This window comes from Hetaerina americana, unplaced genomic scaffold (assembly GCF_022747635.1).
Source record: "Hetaerina americana unplaced genomic scaffold, ioHetAmer1.1.p SCAF_12, whole genome shotgun sequence".
NCBI lineage: Eukaryota > Metazoa > Arthropoda > Insecta > Odonata > Calopterygidae > Hetaerina > Hetaerina americana.
The window spans coordinates 13,931,907-13,947,746 of NW_027286292.1; the positions used below are offsets into that span (position 1 = coordinate 13,931,907).

General features: G+C 36.1%; 1 protein-coding gene across 1 annotated transcript in view; it reads right to left on the reverse strand.

Moving 5' to 3' along the window:
• Nucleotides 1-15,840, reverse strand: part of LOC139685698 (cell adhesion molecule Dscam2-like) — a 523,226-nt gene that overhangs the window by 433,675 nt on the left and 73,711 nt on the right. Inside the window, exon 2 of the mRNA XM_071582700.1 lies at nucleotides 9,641-9,717. Within this exon, the coding sequence (XP_071438801.1) occupies nucleotides 9,641-9,686 (46 nt within the window). The 5' untranslated portion in view covers nucleotides 9,687-9,717. The remainder of the gene's footprint in view (nucleotides 1-9,640; nucleotides 9,718-15,840) is intronic.

The window sequence follows — 15,840 nt, forward strand, 5'->3', positions numbered from 1 at the left end:
AAACGATTGCGTTTATTCACCCCTGAAGGCAAACATGGCACAAATGTGGACAAGATATTTTTTAAAAGCCATTTTTGAATGCCGAATTGAAAACATGGTGCTTTTGATAAACCTATGGCCTCAATTAATTCGCGGACTTCGATTCGTTGATCGCTCAAAATCATATCGTGGATTTTGTCACTCATTTGGAATCAAGTCACTTCCACTTGACGTCCCGAACGATGTTCAACATTTGTGAATTTACAAACACGTCAAACTCATTTACCCAATTGTAAACAGTAACAAACACTACAGTTGGTGTGCGATGAACTTCATCCAATTCTGTTTCGATCTCTTTCGGTGCTAAGCCATTTAAATGAAAGTGTTTTGTCACGGCACGAAACATATTTTTTTTCCATTTTTCGAAATAAGTAAAAGTTTGCGGCTGCTATTGACCAAGAATACGAGACCACGTGACGAATATAGCTGATAATTTAACTACTATCTAGTGACAAATGAGGAAAGCAAATCTTTTCCGATAGTGCGAGCGCCATCATTTCGATTTTCTGGGCACATATGGAACGACCCATTTGTATAAAATTTAATAAATTTCTTCCTCCAAAACAACTTTTAAAGTAACTCTCACGAGACATTCCCTCAAATATTTATATCCTTGCCAAGATGGCACCGGCAACCATTGTCGTGTTTTTCACGGATTTTTATTTTTACTATTTCACGAAAGCATTTTCTTCTCAAACATGCATTCTCCATTTCTCGCTAATTTTGACCACATTCATTATCGTCACTTTCAATACGACAATCTATTTATCGACAACAGTACGACTTTCATTTGTTCTGTCTAAATCTTCTCTAACCTGAAATCCCTTCACTTGCTTCGATAGAGTCTAATGGCCATAGGTTTTGTGCTATGGTGATATCGGAAACCTTTCTCATTTTCGCTCACGCTATTGACCCCATGATGACTAATAATCATATTTTATGTCACAACCATCATAATAAGTTAGCTAAGCATTCTAGGCTGTTTTCAGTTTAATTCATGGTTAGGGTTTTGGGTGAGAGTCCATCACATGCACGGAGTTTTAAGTGGGTTCAGATAAAATTGGCTTTTGTCTATCCTAGATAGGAATGATATGATTCGACTTTTCGTCCAGCTTAATTGTATCAGGTCATTGATCATAGAAATGTGCACTCTTTGAACATTCCATGTTTCGAAGCTTCAAAAGGGAAAAAGATGATACAAACATAGTAATATTAATCCTTAGTGCTAACGACAGCTTCTCTAAATTACTCAACGCTCATTTTTTTAGTATTACATTTTATGTGATCATTGTAATTTGATATGATGGGTACATTCAAACAATTTGTTTTTAATAAAGAAATTAAAGTGTAAAATTTAATACCCCTAGATCACTTGTTTATTAGTGATGACCTTTATAATTGCTTTATATGCTAATTTATTTTCTTCATTAGAGCTATACGTATAATATTACTTAATGATTCATGTTTCCAAAGTATGGGTCATAGAAAGTCGATACGATGTGCTACTCAACCCCGGTCCAGGGTTATATTTTGAGTGGATCCTCGGGGAATCCTTGACGTTATCCAGGCTTTATGATTTTATAAGTACCTGGTCTTCCAGGAAAACCATTGGTGGCAAAGTAATGGACCTGACACTCTTCTCTAAAATTACGAATTTCATCTCATGTAGGGTATATTATGAGGTTCTCTCTTCTTTCACACCAAAAACCAAACTTCCAGTTTATTACTTTGATTAATTGAATCTTTAATCCCCATAGTTGCTCTTATAGCTGTTGCTTACGTATTTTTAAGGAATTGGAATTCATTGAAAATGAAGTGCTTCTTTCGTAAAAAAATGAAAACAATTTATGCATGCCTATTTTTTGTTATATAGAAATAATAATCATTCCATTCGTGATTTTAGTCCGCATTCATTTATTTATAAGTATTTGTATAAGTTGTCATTCATTGTGATTGGTCGAATTTTGGCTCGCTATTTAAGCCCAAATCAATAATTATATAAATGTTTACAGTCGTACTTGACTGTCAAAAACTCACCTTTAACAAATGCTTAATTTCGTCACGAGTATTCAGTAGTATTATTTACTTGTTTGTCAATAAATAATTGGATTAGAATGAAATGTATCCAATACCATAAGTCTTTCACGTAAAAAAACAAATTCAAGGAAATCTGTTTCCAATAAAATACCTTTAATTATTTTAATTAAATTTCACATCATGTCACTTTAACAACGGTTTTTAAATAATTTAATCAATGAGAATGTAATTTTCACAAAATTATTATTTATAAAAATTCTTTGATAAAGCTGCAACCCAAAATTAATCACTAAAGATTATGATATATATATCTCTCGGTAATGTAGATCCTGTATCTAAGTCAAAGCAAACAACGAGTTCATAAATATTCATTAATTTTATCTGCCTTTCTGGGATTTAATATGCCCCAAACTTTTACTGTTAAAGTACGTATATGACAACAGATCTCGCTTTCATGATATTTTCAATAGATATGACACAGGTAACTGTCTGTGCCAGAGGAAACTGGGAAGTAAGCGCTGTTTATCACCAATATTTCGGAGGGGCAAGATCAGATAAAACCTTTGCATTTTGCCCAGAGCCTAGTAAATAAGCACATAAGGGCTAATCCAAATTCGTATGTAGCTCTCCCGCGAAGAGCTCGGCTTAGCTTGCGCTCCTGAATACTGATACACTAAGATACCATGGGTGATAAATATATTTTGACACAATTTTGCAACCCTTGGCGTCATAATGCATATTTCAGATTACTTTAATCGGAAAGCCGTAATCTCTCTAGCCTGTGAGACTTTTTTCACTGGAATTCGATGAAAAATTTAGGCCAAATGTTTGCAACGTTGCACTCCTTCTTGTAATTCTACGGGTTCGTGTTTAAATATCTCGGATTAAATGAAACTAATATTGGGATAAATAATCTGTATTTACTAATGAAGCACATTTTACATGTTTAATAATGGAGATCATAATTTTAGCGGATGTTATTTTTCATTTAATTTTCAGTATATTTAAATAATTGAAAAGGCTGTTCATTCACCATAGAGAGTCCATTAGCTATCGAGCCATCAATCGTTAAATATTCATACTCTTAAAACGAGCGAAGCCGACCTCACCGGACATATTTTACTTCTTTGGAAGATTCTATCATTTTGAAAAAATTCTACTGTGCACATTTTTGTAGGATAAATACATTGGTTAATTGAAAATATAATTACTTATTTAACGAGACATGATAACTTTTTTCGTCCTCCAACACTATTTTTTTAAGTCATCTACCTGATAAGGTAGGTTTTGAATGGAAACAACTGAAAAATAAACATTGTGTTATTCCTAACATAACACAATCCAGCAATCCACTCCGCTCGTACATCAAGTACTTCTTCATCTTTATGTAATTCCTTCCTCCCTTTATCCTATGCAATATCTCAATTCTGTTGCTGCCCTTTCCTCTTTTACCTAACTTCTCCCCTCTATTACAGTCTTCACCATCCCACTGCCGATCAATACGCCCATCATCCATTTTTCTGCCTCCTTATGATTCCTTCGAACAAACCCCGCTCCTCGCCAACCATACCAAGTACTTTCTCATTTGTTTTCCTATCGGTCCATTTCCTCTTCTCCCCATCCACATTTCAAAAGCCTCCAATCTACGTCTATTCCCCTGCTTCAGTGACCAACTTTCCGCGCCGTAAATACCTACGCTCCATATAAAAGTTTCGACGAGTCTTTTCTTAACATCCTTACTTAACGACTCTGTCATCAACTCCCTCCTCCATGTGAAAGTCTCTTTCCCGAGAGCAATTCTCGTCCTTACGTCCCTCCTACTTTCACCTGGGTTGGTCCAAAACACTCACGAGATAAGTAAACTGTTCTATCTGCTCTAGTTTTTTCCCTCCTATTTTAATGTTTGGCTTAGCCTTTCTCTTTCTGGAAAAATGGCTTAACCTTTGTTTTATATATATTGATTCTAATCTCGTATCTATCGCACTGAATTTCCAATTCACTCAGTAATGCTGACAACTCCTTGCCTGACTGAAAAACTAAAGTTTGACCATCAGCAAACCTAACTGTTTCTACGTATTCCCACGTCCAGTTCTTCCCATGCCTCTTTAAACATATGCTCTTCGTACACATTGAACAGCATTGTGATAATGGACAACCCAGCCTTACTCCTATTCCTAACACTGCCCATCCGGACTCTCCGTCCCCCCATCGGCCTGAGCAGTCTGAGACATGTACTGGTTGCGGATTAGCCTCCTGTCCTTCCAATGTGTTCCGAAATTCTTCAATATACTCATTACTTTTTTCAATGCACTCTATCAATAGCATTTTCGAAATCTTTGAAACAGGTATATACGTCCTGAGGGTATTCTACACTCCTCTCGATTAGTGGTGTCATTACTACAATAGCTTCGCGCGTCCCTCTCCCATTTCTGAGCCCAAACTGAACTATCCCCGAAGTAACCATTTGCCTCGCTCTCTATCCTTTGGTTTGTGATCCTGAGATCCTATCATTTGTATAGGAAATCAAATTTATTTTTCTGTATTTATCATATGGTGTAACATTTACCTTTTCTGAATAGGAACTAACACTGATTCCATAAAGTCTTCCGGCCCAATATGCCCCTCACAGAGGCTACGAATCAGCCCATATAGTCCCTCCCTAGCGTATTTCCCAATATCTTTTAGTATTTCCGCCGAAATGTTGTCAGCGCTCACTGCCTTATTTGATTCCATCTCCTTTAATGCCCTTTCTATCTCATTGTGGAGTGTGCTCTCCTTATTCACGTCATATTCTCTTTCTATATCTAAGCTTAATGGCCACAGTTCTTCTATATATTCCTTCCATCTCTTTTGGATCTTTTCTGTTTCATTTATCGTCTTACCCGACTTATCTCTTACTATTAGCACAGATCTCCCCTCCTAATTTCCAATAGTGATTTAAACTTGCTGGATAGTGCACCAATTTCACCCTTATTCTGCAAAATGTACAATATCCTCGCTCTACATATTCTTTGCTTTATTTGTTACCCGTCTCAAATTATTATTAAACACTTTATACTTTCTTTTGCTTAGCTGTGTGTTTACATTCTTACATTTTCTTCTCTTATTTACCTTTGTAATCATTTCACCCGTGACCCATGGTTTCCTTGTCCTTTTCCCATTAACGGTTCAAATATTTTCATTTGTGGCTTATAAAATCTTATTTTTGATGTATTACCAATTTTTTCTCTATAGTCCTCAGCTCTTTTAACTCATCCATGATTTTCTCTATAGCCTGTTAATACTCCTTCCTTGATCCCAATCCTCCTTCCGATTCATTTAATGCTTCTACATTCCACATTTTAGCCCGCCACCTTTTGAAACGGACGCTACACTTCATAACAACCAATTTGTGGTCAGAGTCCGCCTCTGCTCCCGGGAACCTGTGCGTATTGATTTCACTGTTCCTAAACCTCTGCCTAAACAGAAAATAATCTAACTGATACCTTTCTGAATCACCCTGCATTTTCTATGTCTACTTACGGTCTTTGAGGTACTTTCAAGTCCATGAATTTTATGAATTATATACTCTTAACATTCTTACTTGAAAAATGGCCTCGGAGAAGGCCAAAAGCTCAAACAATCTACAATTTGAGTGTCCTCTATATGTCATATGTTTCCTGTGTTATTTTGTGTTCTATTTAGCCATTATATACATATATATGTGGGTCGCGGTAGTCCAGTGGGTAGAGCGTTGGACTGCTGACCGGAGGGTCCCGAGGTTGTTCCCGGGCAAGCCACTCTGGGCACCTGTAGCTCCACCAAAGCTATAGTTATTTTTTGGGTACCAGGTCTTCCTGGGAAATCATAACCGGCACAGGGAAAGGAACTGGCCCCCCTACCCTGATGTGTGAATTTCACACGCCGTAAAGGGTTTAGTATTGGGTGAACTCTACCATCACCTACTATACCGAACTTCGGGTTGATTACTGTGTTTATGGTTTATATTTATATATATATATATATATATATATATATATATATATATATATATATATATATATATATATATATATATACATAATAATGGCTGACACAATATAACACAAATAGAATAGAATAGCAACATTTAAAAGGACACTCACACGGTAAATTGTTCGAGCTTTCGGCCCTCTCAGAGGCCTTCTTCAAGAGAGACTGAAAATATGCTGTTGCTGCGGAGAGGGGAAAGAGGTACTGGCGGGGAGGGGAGGTGTGGAGGGAATGCTGGGAGGGAAATTAAAGATGGTGGTTAAGGGTGGGAATTTTGAAAGAACGGAAAGCTAATATGTAGGCGGATTCACGAGTTCTCACCTCTATATTGGTGGCTGAATCAGGTAGGGATTCTAGGATGCTGAGAGCATTTCAACAACAAGACAACCTTTCATTCGACCAGTGTATATATATATATGTATATACATATGTATATATCTATATATGTATATTTATATATATATATATATATATATATATATATATATATATATATATATATATATATATATATATATATATATATATATATATATATGGTGCAGTGCAGAGTTAGAGCGATGGACTGGAGATTCCTGTCCACATCTTGCAAGAAAGCTTTATAGTGAAAAGGTACCTGTTGCACGCCTCCCAAAAGAAAGAATCCCCCATTCTGCTGCAGTTATTTCTTAGAAAAATCTATGAAATGGATATATAAGTTCACCTAAACGAATTGACTTGCTTTCAATTCTTCTTTTTTGCTACATTTTGATGCAAAACATTCACCTGATTCCGGATTTTTTTCTGCTTGTAGAATATAATTCTTTCTTTTTTCTTCTTTTTACAATATATTTTCATTTTATTTTTTATCAAAATATACGTTTTGTGATTATATTGAATAGTTTTCACCGGGTATTGAAAGTTTTGCACCTCTTTATTTCAATGGAAAAAATTATCCTGCAAGGAATACCCTATTGAAAATATATCCGTTCAAATTCACCTGCAAGCGTAACAACGGATTTCCCTTATTCGGGATTTTATAGGGCTATTTAGCATATTGGAAACACAATTGCCCTTGTATTTGGTCAACAATACTTTTGATTCAATATGCCATTAAATCCTAATATTTTTAATCAAAGAAAACTGAGTTTGTTTGAAATCCATCATTCACGGACATCGTTTGAAATATTATAGAAATAATATAACATGAGAACGGGGTGTAAAATTATTGCCGTTCAATACATTCATGTATTATTACATTAAAAACAGTAAACTCTGATACTGCTACAAAATGACTTTGCAAATCAATATAGAGGAATGGAAAAGAACTTTTTGAACATTTCAATAAATTTCACTGTCAACACAAAAAGATAAAATGGGATATTGAATTGGTGTTTCAAAAGGAAGAAAGGTATATTACTTCCAATGTAATTTTTTGTAAGCCTACCAATTATGCTAGGTTCAGAATGGACAGGAATAATATCACTACATTTTCTTAAGTTCCTCTTACTCGACCCGACACTCCACATTATTCTGTATTTCTGGAAATTCTCCCAGAAATCTTTTTCCTTTCCCCATCAAGGCCGATTAGTTCGCTTGTTTTCATCCATTTCACAATTACCATTCTTTTCTAATCCCCCATAGCATACGCCTCCAATCAAAACGCATCATCATCCTTTAGTGGCCAAGGTTCAGCGCCGTAGAATAAATCCACCCTCTAAATTAATGATTTCCCTGATCTTTACTCAACATACTAACTCGACGTCCCAGTCATAAAGTTCATCCTCCTTTGAATTTTTCATTGTCTGACGTAATTCTCTATCACATGTTCCTACTTTTTTGAGCTTATTGGTTAAAACAATGCTAAAAGGTAAAATGTTCTATTTGCTCTAGTTTTTGCATCTACATTTTTGCGTATTTACTAGCTTTTTTGATTCGTGAAAAATGCATAGCAAATGTTCTATACGTTAAATATCCCGCTATGCACATTACGGTAATATTCTAATCCCGTCATCTAAGATTGCAGACACTTGGGTGACTGTTCAACTAAAGCTTTATCATCTGCAAATCCAACTTTTTTTCTTTTATTCCTAAAACTCTTTCATTCATGTCTTCGACACTTCTCATGCCACCCTTGCAAGTATCTTTACTTTTGTATGGAAAATAATGGGTAAAAGAATGGATCCCTGCCTTTCTTCGCTCCCTAAAACATCCCATCTCGGGTCTCCTTCCGCCACGCGTACCTGGGGAGTCTTAGACGTCAATAGGTTGCAGATAAGTCTCTGTCCCTCAAATATTTATATTTATTGGTAATAATTTCATTTATTATACCCAATTTGCTCAATCAAAAGCCTTTTCGAAATCCACAAAACAGAAAAATTCATCCTGATTATTAACCTCATTGCAACCACGACAATACGTGAACCTCTCCCCTTTCTGAAACCAAACTGGCCATCTAATAAGTTTCCATTTTTTCCCTTTTACCTAAGTTATTGATGCCCTGATAATGTTAGTCAAGATACTATAAATGTTCCTTCCATTTATTTGTAAAATTTCCGGATTAATTACACTTTTCCTAAATTTAAGCCTAGCTGAATTATATAGTCTTACTGATATCATCTTCTGAGTCCCTGAGCATTGTCCGCGTGTAACTGCTCGTATCGTAACCGCTCTAATGATAAACAGAACGCAAAAACTCTTTCACCTCGTCAATGCTGCATTTCACGAGGAGAGTTCAACTAGTAATATACCATAGTTATTTAACTGTTTGCATTTTTATAGGTGTTATTTTCACCACTATTATCGAAGCAGCATCTGAAATAATATTATGCTACATGATTTGCATCGATTATAGGATTATGATTTGCAATACGGAGTATTGGGTAGATTATCCGACGCATATTAGTGTTTTACTTAGCGTGAGTTTTGGCAATCGATCCGGTGGATATGCGTTATTGCAAGCGTATGCTCCTAATCGGGCAAACACAACTGTCCAAAGCAAATAGTGTCAGTCAAGTGCCTGCCAGATTCAGTTAATCAATGAATATATTTCTACTATTACTACTAACCTATTTGGATTGGAGAATTTTAAACATAATTCTCTTTGTAAGGTTTCATTGAGTAAAAAGTATATTAAATTGCATATATTTACGAAATGCTAATTGTAATGCCAATATTTCGTCGCCGCATCAAACGTCATCGAGTCGAGAGCAAAAATAGTCGAGTCAAGCTCTCTTGATAAGCATTGTCCAAGTTTATACAAATTGTAAAAAAATGTACGTATCTTGCTCATACAGACTACGAATCACGCTATTATTCCATACTGTCTCACATTTTTGCTAAAATTTCAGTTTCTCCTCCTTGGTTACTACTGAGCTTCTCCTCTTTGTTCAGGGTAACTTGAATAAATCTTTATGTATGCCCTGGGATATATCTTGGCATTTCAATGGGGTTTAGAATTATTAATGAAGATAATATAACCGTACCAGAGCAATACTTATTGGGGGCATCAACTCAAAAATCTTTATCTATATTATTACATCTTAAACGAAGAAAATTTTAGCAGATTACTTACCCGAGTAGCCAATGAACAGCAAGGTTACTAAGCAAGAAACTCTCATGTCCAGTGATTCGCTTCTCCAGCCATCATACCTGCAATTTAAGAAAATCTCTGTCATTAATAACGCCAATTAAAACCATATTGAATATCATTAAATATAAAAATGGAATTATTATCTCCTATTTCTCCTCCGATTTTTCTACCCTTGTAGAATTTTTTCGCTTAGAATACGAAATGATGGAGCTTCATCGCCAAAAGTGGAAGTAAGTTGATCGATGCACTCCTGTCTTGATAATTTGTGTTCACGAGTTAACTCAATTTTTTCGCCGAGGAAAAATTTTCGAGTCACTGTAAATAACACAAGTTACGATCAAACGACAAAACGTTCTGAAGAAAGCGTTTCGAAAACATCAAACTTTTAGATGGAAACGTCAGATGGCACATAAATCACTTAGTGTTGTCAAGGCTCAGGATATAAATAGCAACCCTCAAACTGTATTTTTTTTATTTTTGATTGTCTTTGTTGAGAGAACTTTATTAGAAAGTATTGTCGGGATAAACAACTGTTAAAACGAATCACAATATCTGGCAAAGCAATGAAGAAATTTACAAAATTGTCATGTGGGTTAATTGTCATTATGATAGAAACTCGTATGGTCTGTATATTGATTTGTTCTCCATTGAATCATATTACCAACTGTGCACGAAGTCTAATGATGAGGTACCTTTAAAACTATCCCTATTTTTTTGCCAGCTTCCTCTACCCTTTGATTTGGGTTATGTGGACGGACTACAAATAACATTCTTGAAATTGCGGCTACCTTAATAATTTCATGGGAATTAGTGTCTCTAAGACCTCTAAAATGTCAACTAATCCAAAAGAGCAAGGTTGTGGTTTCCTAGGAAGGTCTGGTACCCGAAAAATCACACGGCCCGGGTGAGAGCTGAGGGCGCCAGTGAGGCTTACCAGGGAATCGAACCCGGGACCTTCGGTCAATGATCCAACGCTAAACATCTGGACTACCGAGGTGACTGATCATCTTTTTTGAATTGTTGAATGTTTAAGCAGGTGGAGGAGTAAGTACTTGATTTCTTGATTCCCTCGATATGTGTATGTCTCCAATAAGGAAGTCAACTCTTGTTTTCAATGATTTTTGCCATAGAAAATTACAATCCATTAATGCGAAAAGTTATAACAGATATTAAATGTACGAATTTTCATATCTTAAAGTCTTAATAATGTTGCAAAAATGTATTTATTTTGGTATGCAAAGATATTATCCAAGATTAAAAGCTCCACTTTTATGATTTGTGTGACGTGGGATTCGTCTTGATTTAATTATTCTTGTCATGAAATTAATACAATCGTCCCAGGAAAATTATCGTGTTTTATTCAACAGTTATTAAGATTTTCCATTAAGATTAAAATATTAAGGGAATTATTTTAAATATATTCACACACTTCTCAACCGTTGCGCGTTGATGGGCCATTCAATTGAGTTAAGGAAGATTTTATTCCCTTTGGATCACGAGTCGGGGACGCATATTTGAAATTCTACCCGCAGAAATATGGTAATAAGTAAGTCTGCACTAAGAGAAATGCTGCCGAAAGAAATTTTTTTTCTTTCTTGAATGGAAAGCCACTCCTCCAAATAAATTCATATTTTAACTTGCCTTTTGAGGGAATATGGTTTTTTCTTTGAGAATCTAAATTTAAAAGACTTTTATTTTCAACAGTTAAAATTTGAGCTATGAATGTTTCTTTGTTGCCTTTAATTGCATAATTTGTACGTCGTTTTATGCTGAATCACTCTTCATTCACCCTAATATTCGGTTTTTTTATAGCCACCATTTTGAAAAATAGCTGTTATTTCGGTTTTCGCAAAATTCTCCGCATTATAATTATCACTTGAAAATAGCCAACTTGTCATGCAATTTTCATCATGGTAAAAGGACAATTCGTGTACAAAGTGGGTTGAAATGCTTCTTGCTTCCATCCAAATCGGTCGTCACCCTTGCCCCTCCTTCCTTGGCCACATTGTTTTCTGCGGTAAGTAGTTTGCTTTTGTCGGGGACGTACTTGTATGCAATCCGCAAATTCTCTATATTATAATTTTGGAAGGCTTTCTGATGGTACTATAAGCGAGGCCAAAAATTAGAGTCACCCGGAAAAAATTGCTTAAGACCTTATAAACCATTAAATTGATAAGGTGAGAAACATGTCATCGGAAAATTCAAGCGTCAACTCTTCGCGGTCCAAAGGAATCCGTATGCTGCGTGTAAACTCCTGTACTTTAATTCGCCATTGACCAATTAACTCAACGAAATGCGCTCCCCGCTCTTCCGGAAACATTCCTGTGCGTGTTATTTATCCAAATACGTACGTCCTACGACCAAAACTTACTTATGGATATTAATTTTCCCTTCGGTGTATAGTCTTATTTATTCCAAATTTATAGTTTTAAAGAAAGCAAAGCGAATTCTATCGGTCATAGGAGAAATATTTTAGACTAGCATTCATTAACCTTTATGTAAAGAAAAGCAATAAGTATCCTTTTCCATTGTTGGGCCTGTTTAATTATCATGGAATGGTTTTCGGTTATTCGTGTCGTTTATTTGGACTTTGCTTTATTGTAGAAGAATTGCCAAAATTTAAACGTGTTCATTGTGTATGATATAGAAATAATGGAAAATAATTAATCTCCCAATTGCCTTTCTTCATTAAATTCCTTCCAATTTTCCAAAAAAAAAGTCAATCTTAATACCAATTAACAGGTGAAAACCATCACTTGGCGTTTTAAGTGTGCCAAAGGTGGTAACTCGTTGAGAAATATCTACCAGAACCAACAAGGGTAGGAAAATGATAGTGTTAAACCTAAACAGCTTCGTGAAGAATTGAGCTATCAGCCATTCAATATATAGTGTATCCAGAAACACTCAAACAAAAGAGGGTTAAAGTTAAATCAAAATATTTTAGACAAATTGATTTACATGCTTAAACTCTTCAACGGTGTCCATTTTTGGAAACTAATTAGAATAATGAAACTTTAATCTTTTTGTAATCAATAGGAAATATCGGAAAATAAAATATTTCGTTCTTTCATATGCATTTCATTGTGCATGACATAGGTTTTGACTCATGAAGTCATCATCATAATAAAAAATATTTCTGACGCAAATCTCAGTTCAGTACAATTATATCCCAAATACTTGTATATCCACAAAATTGGTATTAAATTGCGTACTACTAATGGTAAATAAGTGAAGGTTAAATATACATTGAAAATTAAGCTGTAGTTATAAAGTTAGTGATTTCCCAGAAATAATTGACAATTTGTAATTTGGCGAATGGTATGGCAGAAAATATTCCTGGAAATCTCTGTTTTAAATGTAACCAGAGAAGCGTGAAATATTTTTTTTGTTCTTTATATTTACTTTAATATTTTAAATTGTATGTAAATAAATGAGAGTTTTCGCTCCTGAATCTTTGGAGGCACCTTGGTTTGTCGTCGATAAATCGCCCTTCATACACGAAAATCAGCACAAGCGACCTAAAATTCAGTGAAGCTCTCATATTGACAGCTGGAGAGAGACCGACTCTTTCAACGTTCATGTGGTGCATGGTGGTATTGATGCGATGTGCGTAGGCGTTTTCTTTCCTTTCAAAATTTTTCTGTCGTTTTATGTGTGTTTTACCTTAGCATTTCATTTATTTTACGCGATATATCAAAAATCCAAATGGCAGGTATGACATTTTCTTTCTACTAGAGTACATTAATTTTCTAACTAGGATCTAGTTTGGTCACTCTAGCTGCATCATCTAGGTTGCAAATAATTTTCCCATTATGTGAGTACCCTACTCCACTTAGTATGCCTTAGATGGGTACTATCAATCCCCTCTGCATCCGAAGTTTGCTTCGCAGATTTAATGCAATGGCTGTCAAAAAAGTAACTTACGTTTAGGCCTGGCGTGGCGGTGAATAGAGCTAAAGCCAACATCTTGGGGTCTAAACATCCATACACTTAGTACTCATCTAATTGTGGTAGTGTAGAGACTATGATTTTTCTTTTTCGCTCTCTGCAAACTGTTAAAATGTTCGCTGCAATAGAATATCCCGCGAGTTGTGAAGTGCGACCTGTGATTAGGTTTTTACTGACAAAAAACCACAAGGAAATTGAAACTCGGAGGCAACTTTATGAAGTGTACTGAGATGGCATCATTAATGAGGGCAGAATGAGACATTAAGTTTAAAAATGTTCCCGACCAGGACCGCAGTGGTCGGCCTAGCCTTGTGGCAGATGACCACTGACGCATGACCCTGTCACTCATCACTTAGATGGTGCAAAGCACAAATTTTCCGATGAATGCAGCTTTGAAGTTTATTGCTAGTAATAATCTCATCACCGAACGGATATTACATATGGTAGGATGAACAAGGATAATGTTCTTTTTCACTCGCTACTGTAAACAAATGACCAGAGATACGGCCTTCCAAACACGGCAGATCGGGGCGTACTGCCCCAGTGTGGGTGTCAATACAAAAAACATTCGAATCCCCCCACCACTTTGCTCGCTAGACGCAAACTTAAGTTACTTTCTGGACTGTCTTCTTATTTCGCACGCTTTTTAAATTCTTCAAAATCTATTTTTAATTCATCCAACGCCGAAAATTCAATCGCGTTACGCCGTCGTATGAACAAGAGTCTTGCGTATTAGCCGGCGCCGAATAGTATATTACCCGGATAATAGAGCAATAAAAGGTCCCTGGCTGTAATGGCATGTCCCACACCGTGTATCCATCAATTATCCCACGAAAATACTGGTATATGAAATGGTTCCCTAGTATTTTACGCCACCAGCCAAACTCGCTTGGACGGAACCTTGGACTTCAGACTTCAGATATGCTGATCCCAGAAAGACAAAAAAAGATCCTTCGATAAGCCATGCGTTTTTATGTTTCGATTGAAAAATCCATATAAGGTCCAATTTTTATGCGTCACGTTTCTCATAAAAATATAATGCATGACATGACTTTTGATAACTTTATAGGTATGAATTTGACCATTATCTCATCACAAATATTCGCGATTGAGATAAGTCTCCAAATCTGATCTCCAAAAATTTCTGCTTTTACTAATCTACGAACGCGGCTGTGGTGCGCAGAAAACCTAAATTAAAGACTAGCTAAGATTCCCACAAGTATCCATAAAAGTGAAAGATGACACCATCTATTTTGGGCGTATTCAGTTTTTGTTTATTCAGTGATCATATATTTTCTGTTTCGAACATGTATTATGGCATATATAAAGTAATAAATATTGAAAAAATCAGACAGGGTTATGCACTTATTGAATGGCACACTGCTCGGTGAAGAAAAGCTTATTGAAGAGGATTAGAAAAGGCTTTCAAATAGAAAAGAAGCAAGGCTCTTGGAAACGTAATTATTGCAAATTTTTTCTAATGATAAAAATGGAAAGAGTATTGAAAAATGGGAAAATTAATGCCTCGAATGAAAAAGGAGGGATAATTAAATACGGTAAGCGAACTTAATCCTATTAGCAAATCGATCCGAAAGCTACCTCGCACCAATCAAAGGAATGCCCGATGAAACCATTCATTTTGTTTTACCTTTCTTCTCTTATTGCCAACACCAAGCATTGATGACTTCCGCAGTTGGGTTTAAAAAGGCAATTATTGAGTGGCGGGAATGGTTACGATTAAAGATTCCTAAGGTAAGTATTTTGGAATTCCCGCCATGCACCCGCGGGTCCAAAAGGAGGTTCTATAAAAAAGATGTAGAGATTTTTAAGCGTTAAAGAGATAGTGCTCCACACGAATCACAAGCCCACACGCACCACCTGACCGACGACTTAAAATATCTCTCTCGTTTTGGGCCTTCTACCTCTCGTTTTCATTACTGATGTCCTGCCACCCCCTTTCCCGACTGCTGTTTCGAAGGTATTGTGCAGATTTTGATTAAAATTGGGCGTCTTAAGTAAAACAGAATCCCGTCCCGGTTTTTTTCCTCCGAGCACCACAACAGAGCAGGCACGAAGTGGGGGCCCAGCGTAGAAGGCACATAAGGGCGCAGAGTGGGTGCCTGGGGAGCCAGGACAACACTAATCACTTCGGGATATTATTTTCCTCGAGACGGTAGGAATATAAAAGGGGAGCGGGGTGGGTTTCACAACGCGAAGCAATGAGAGAGGATCCG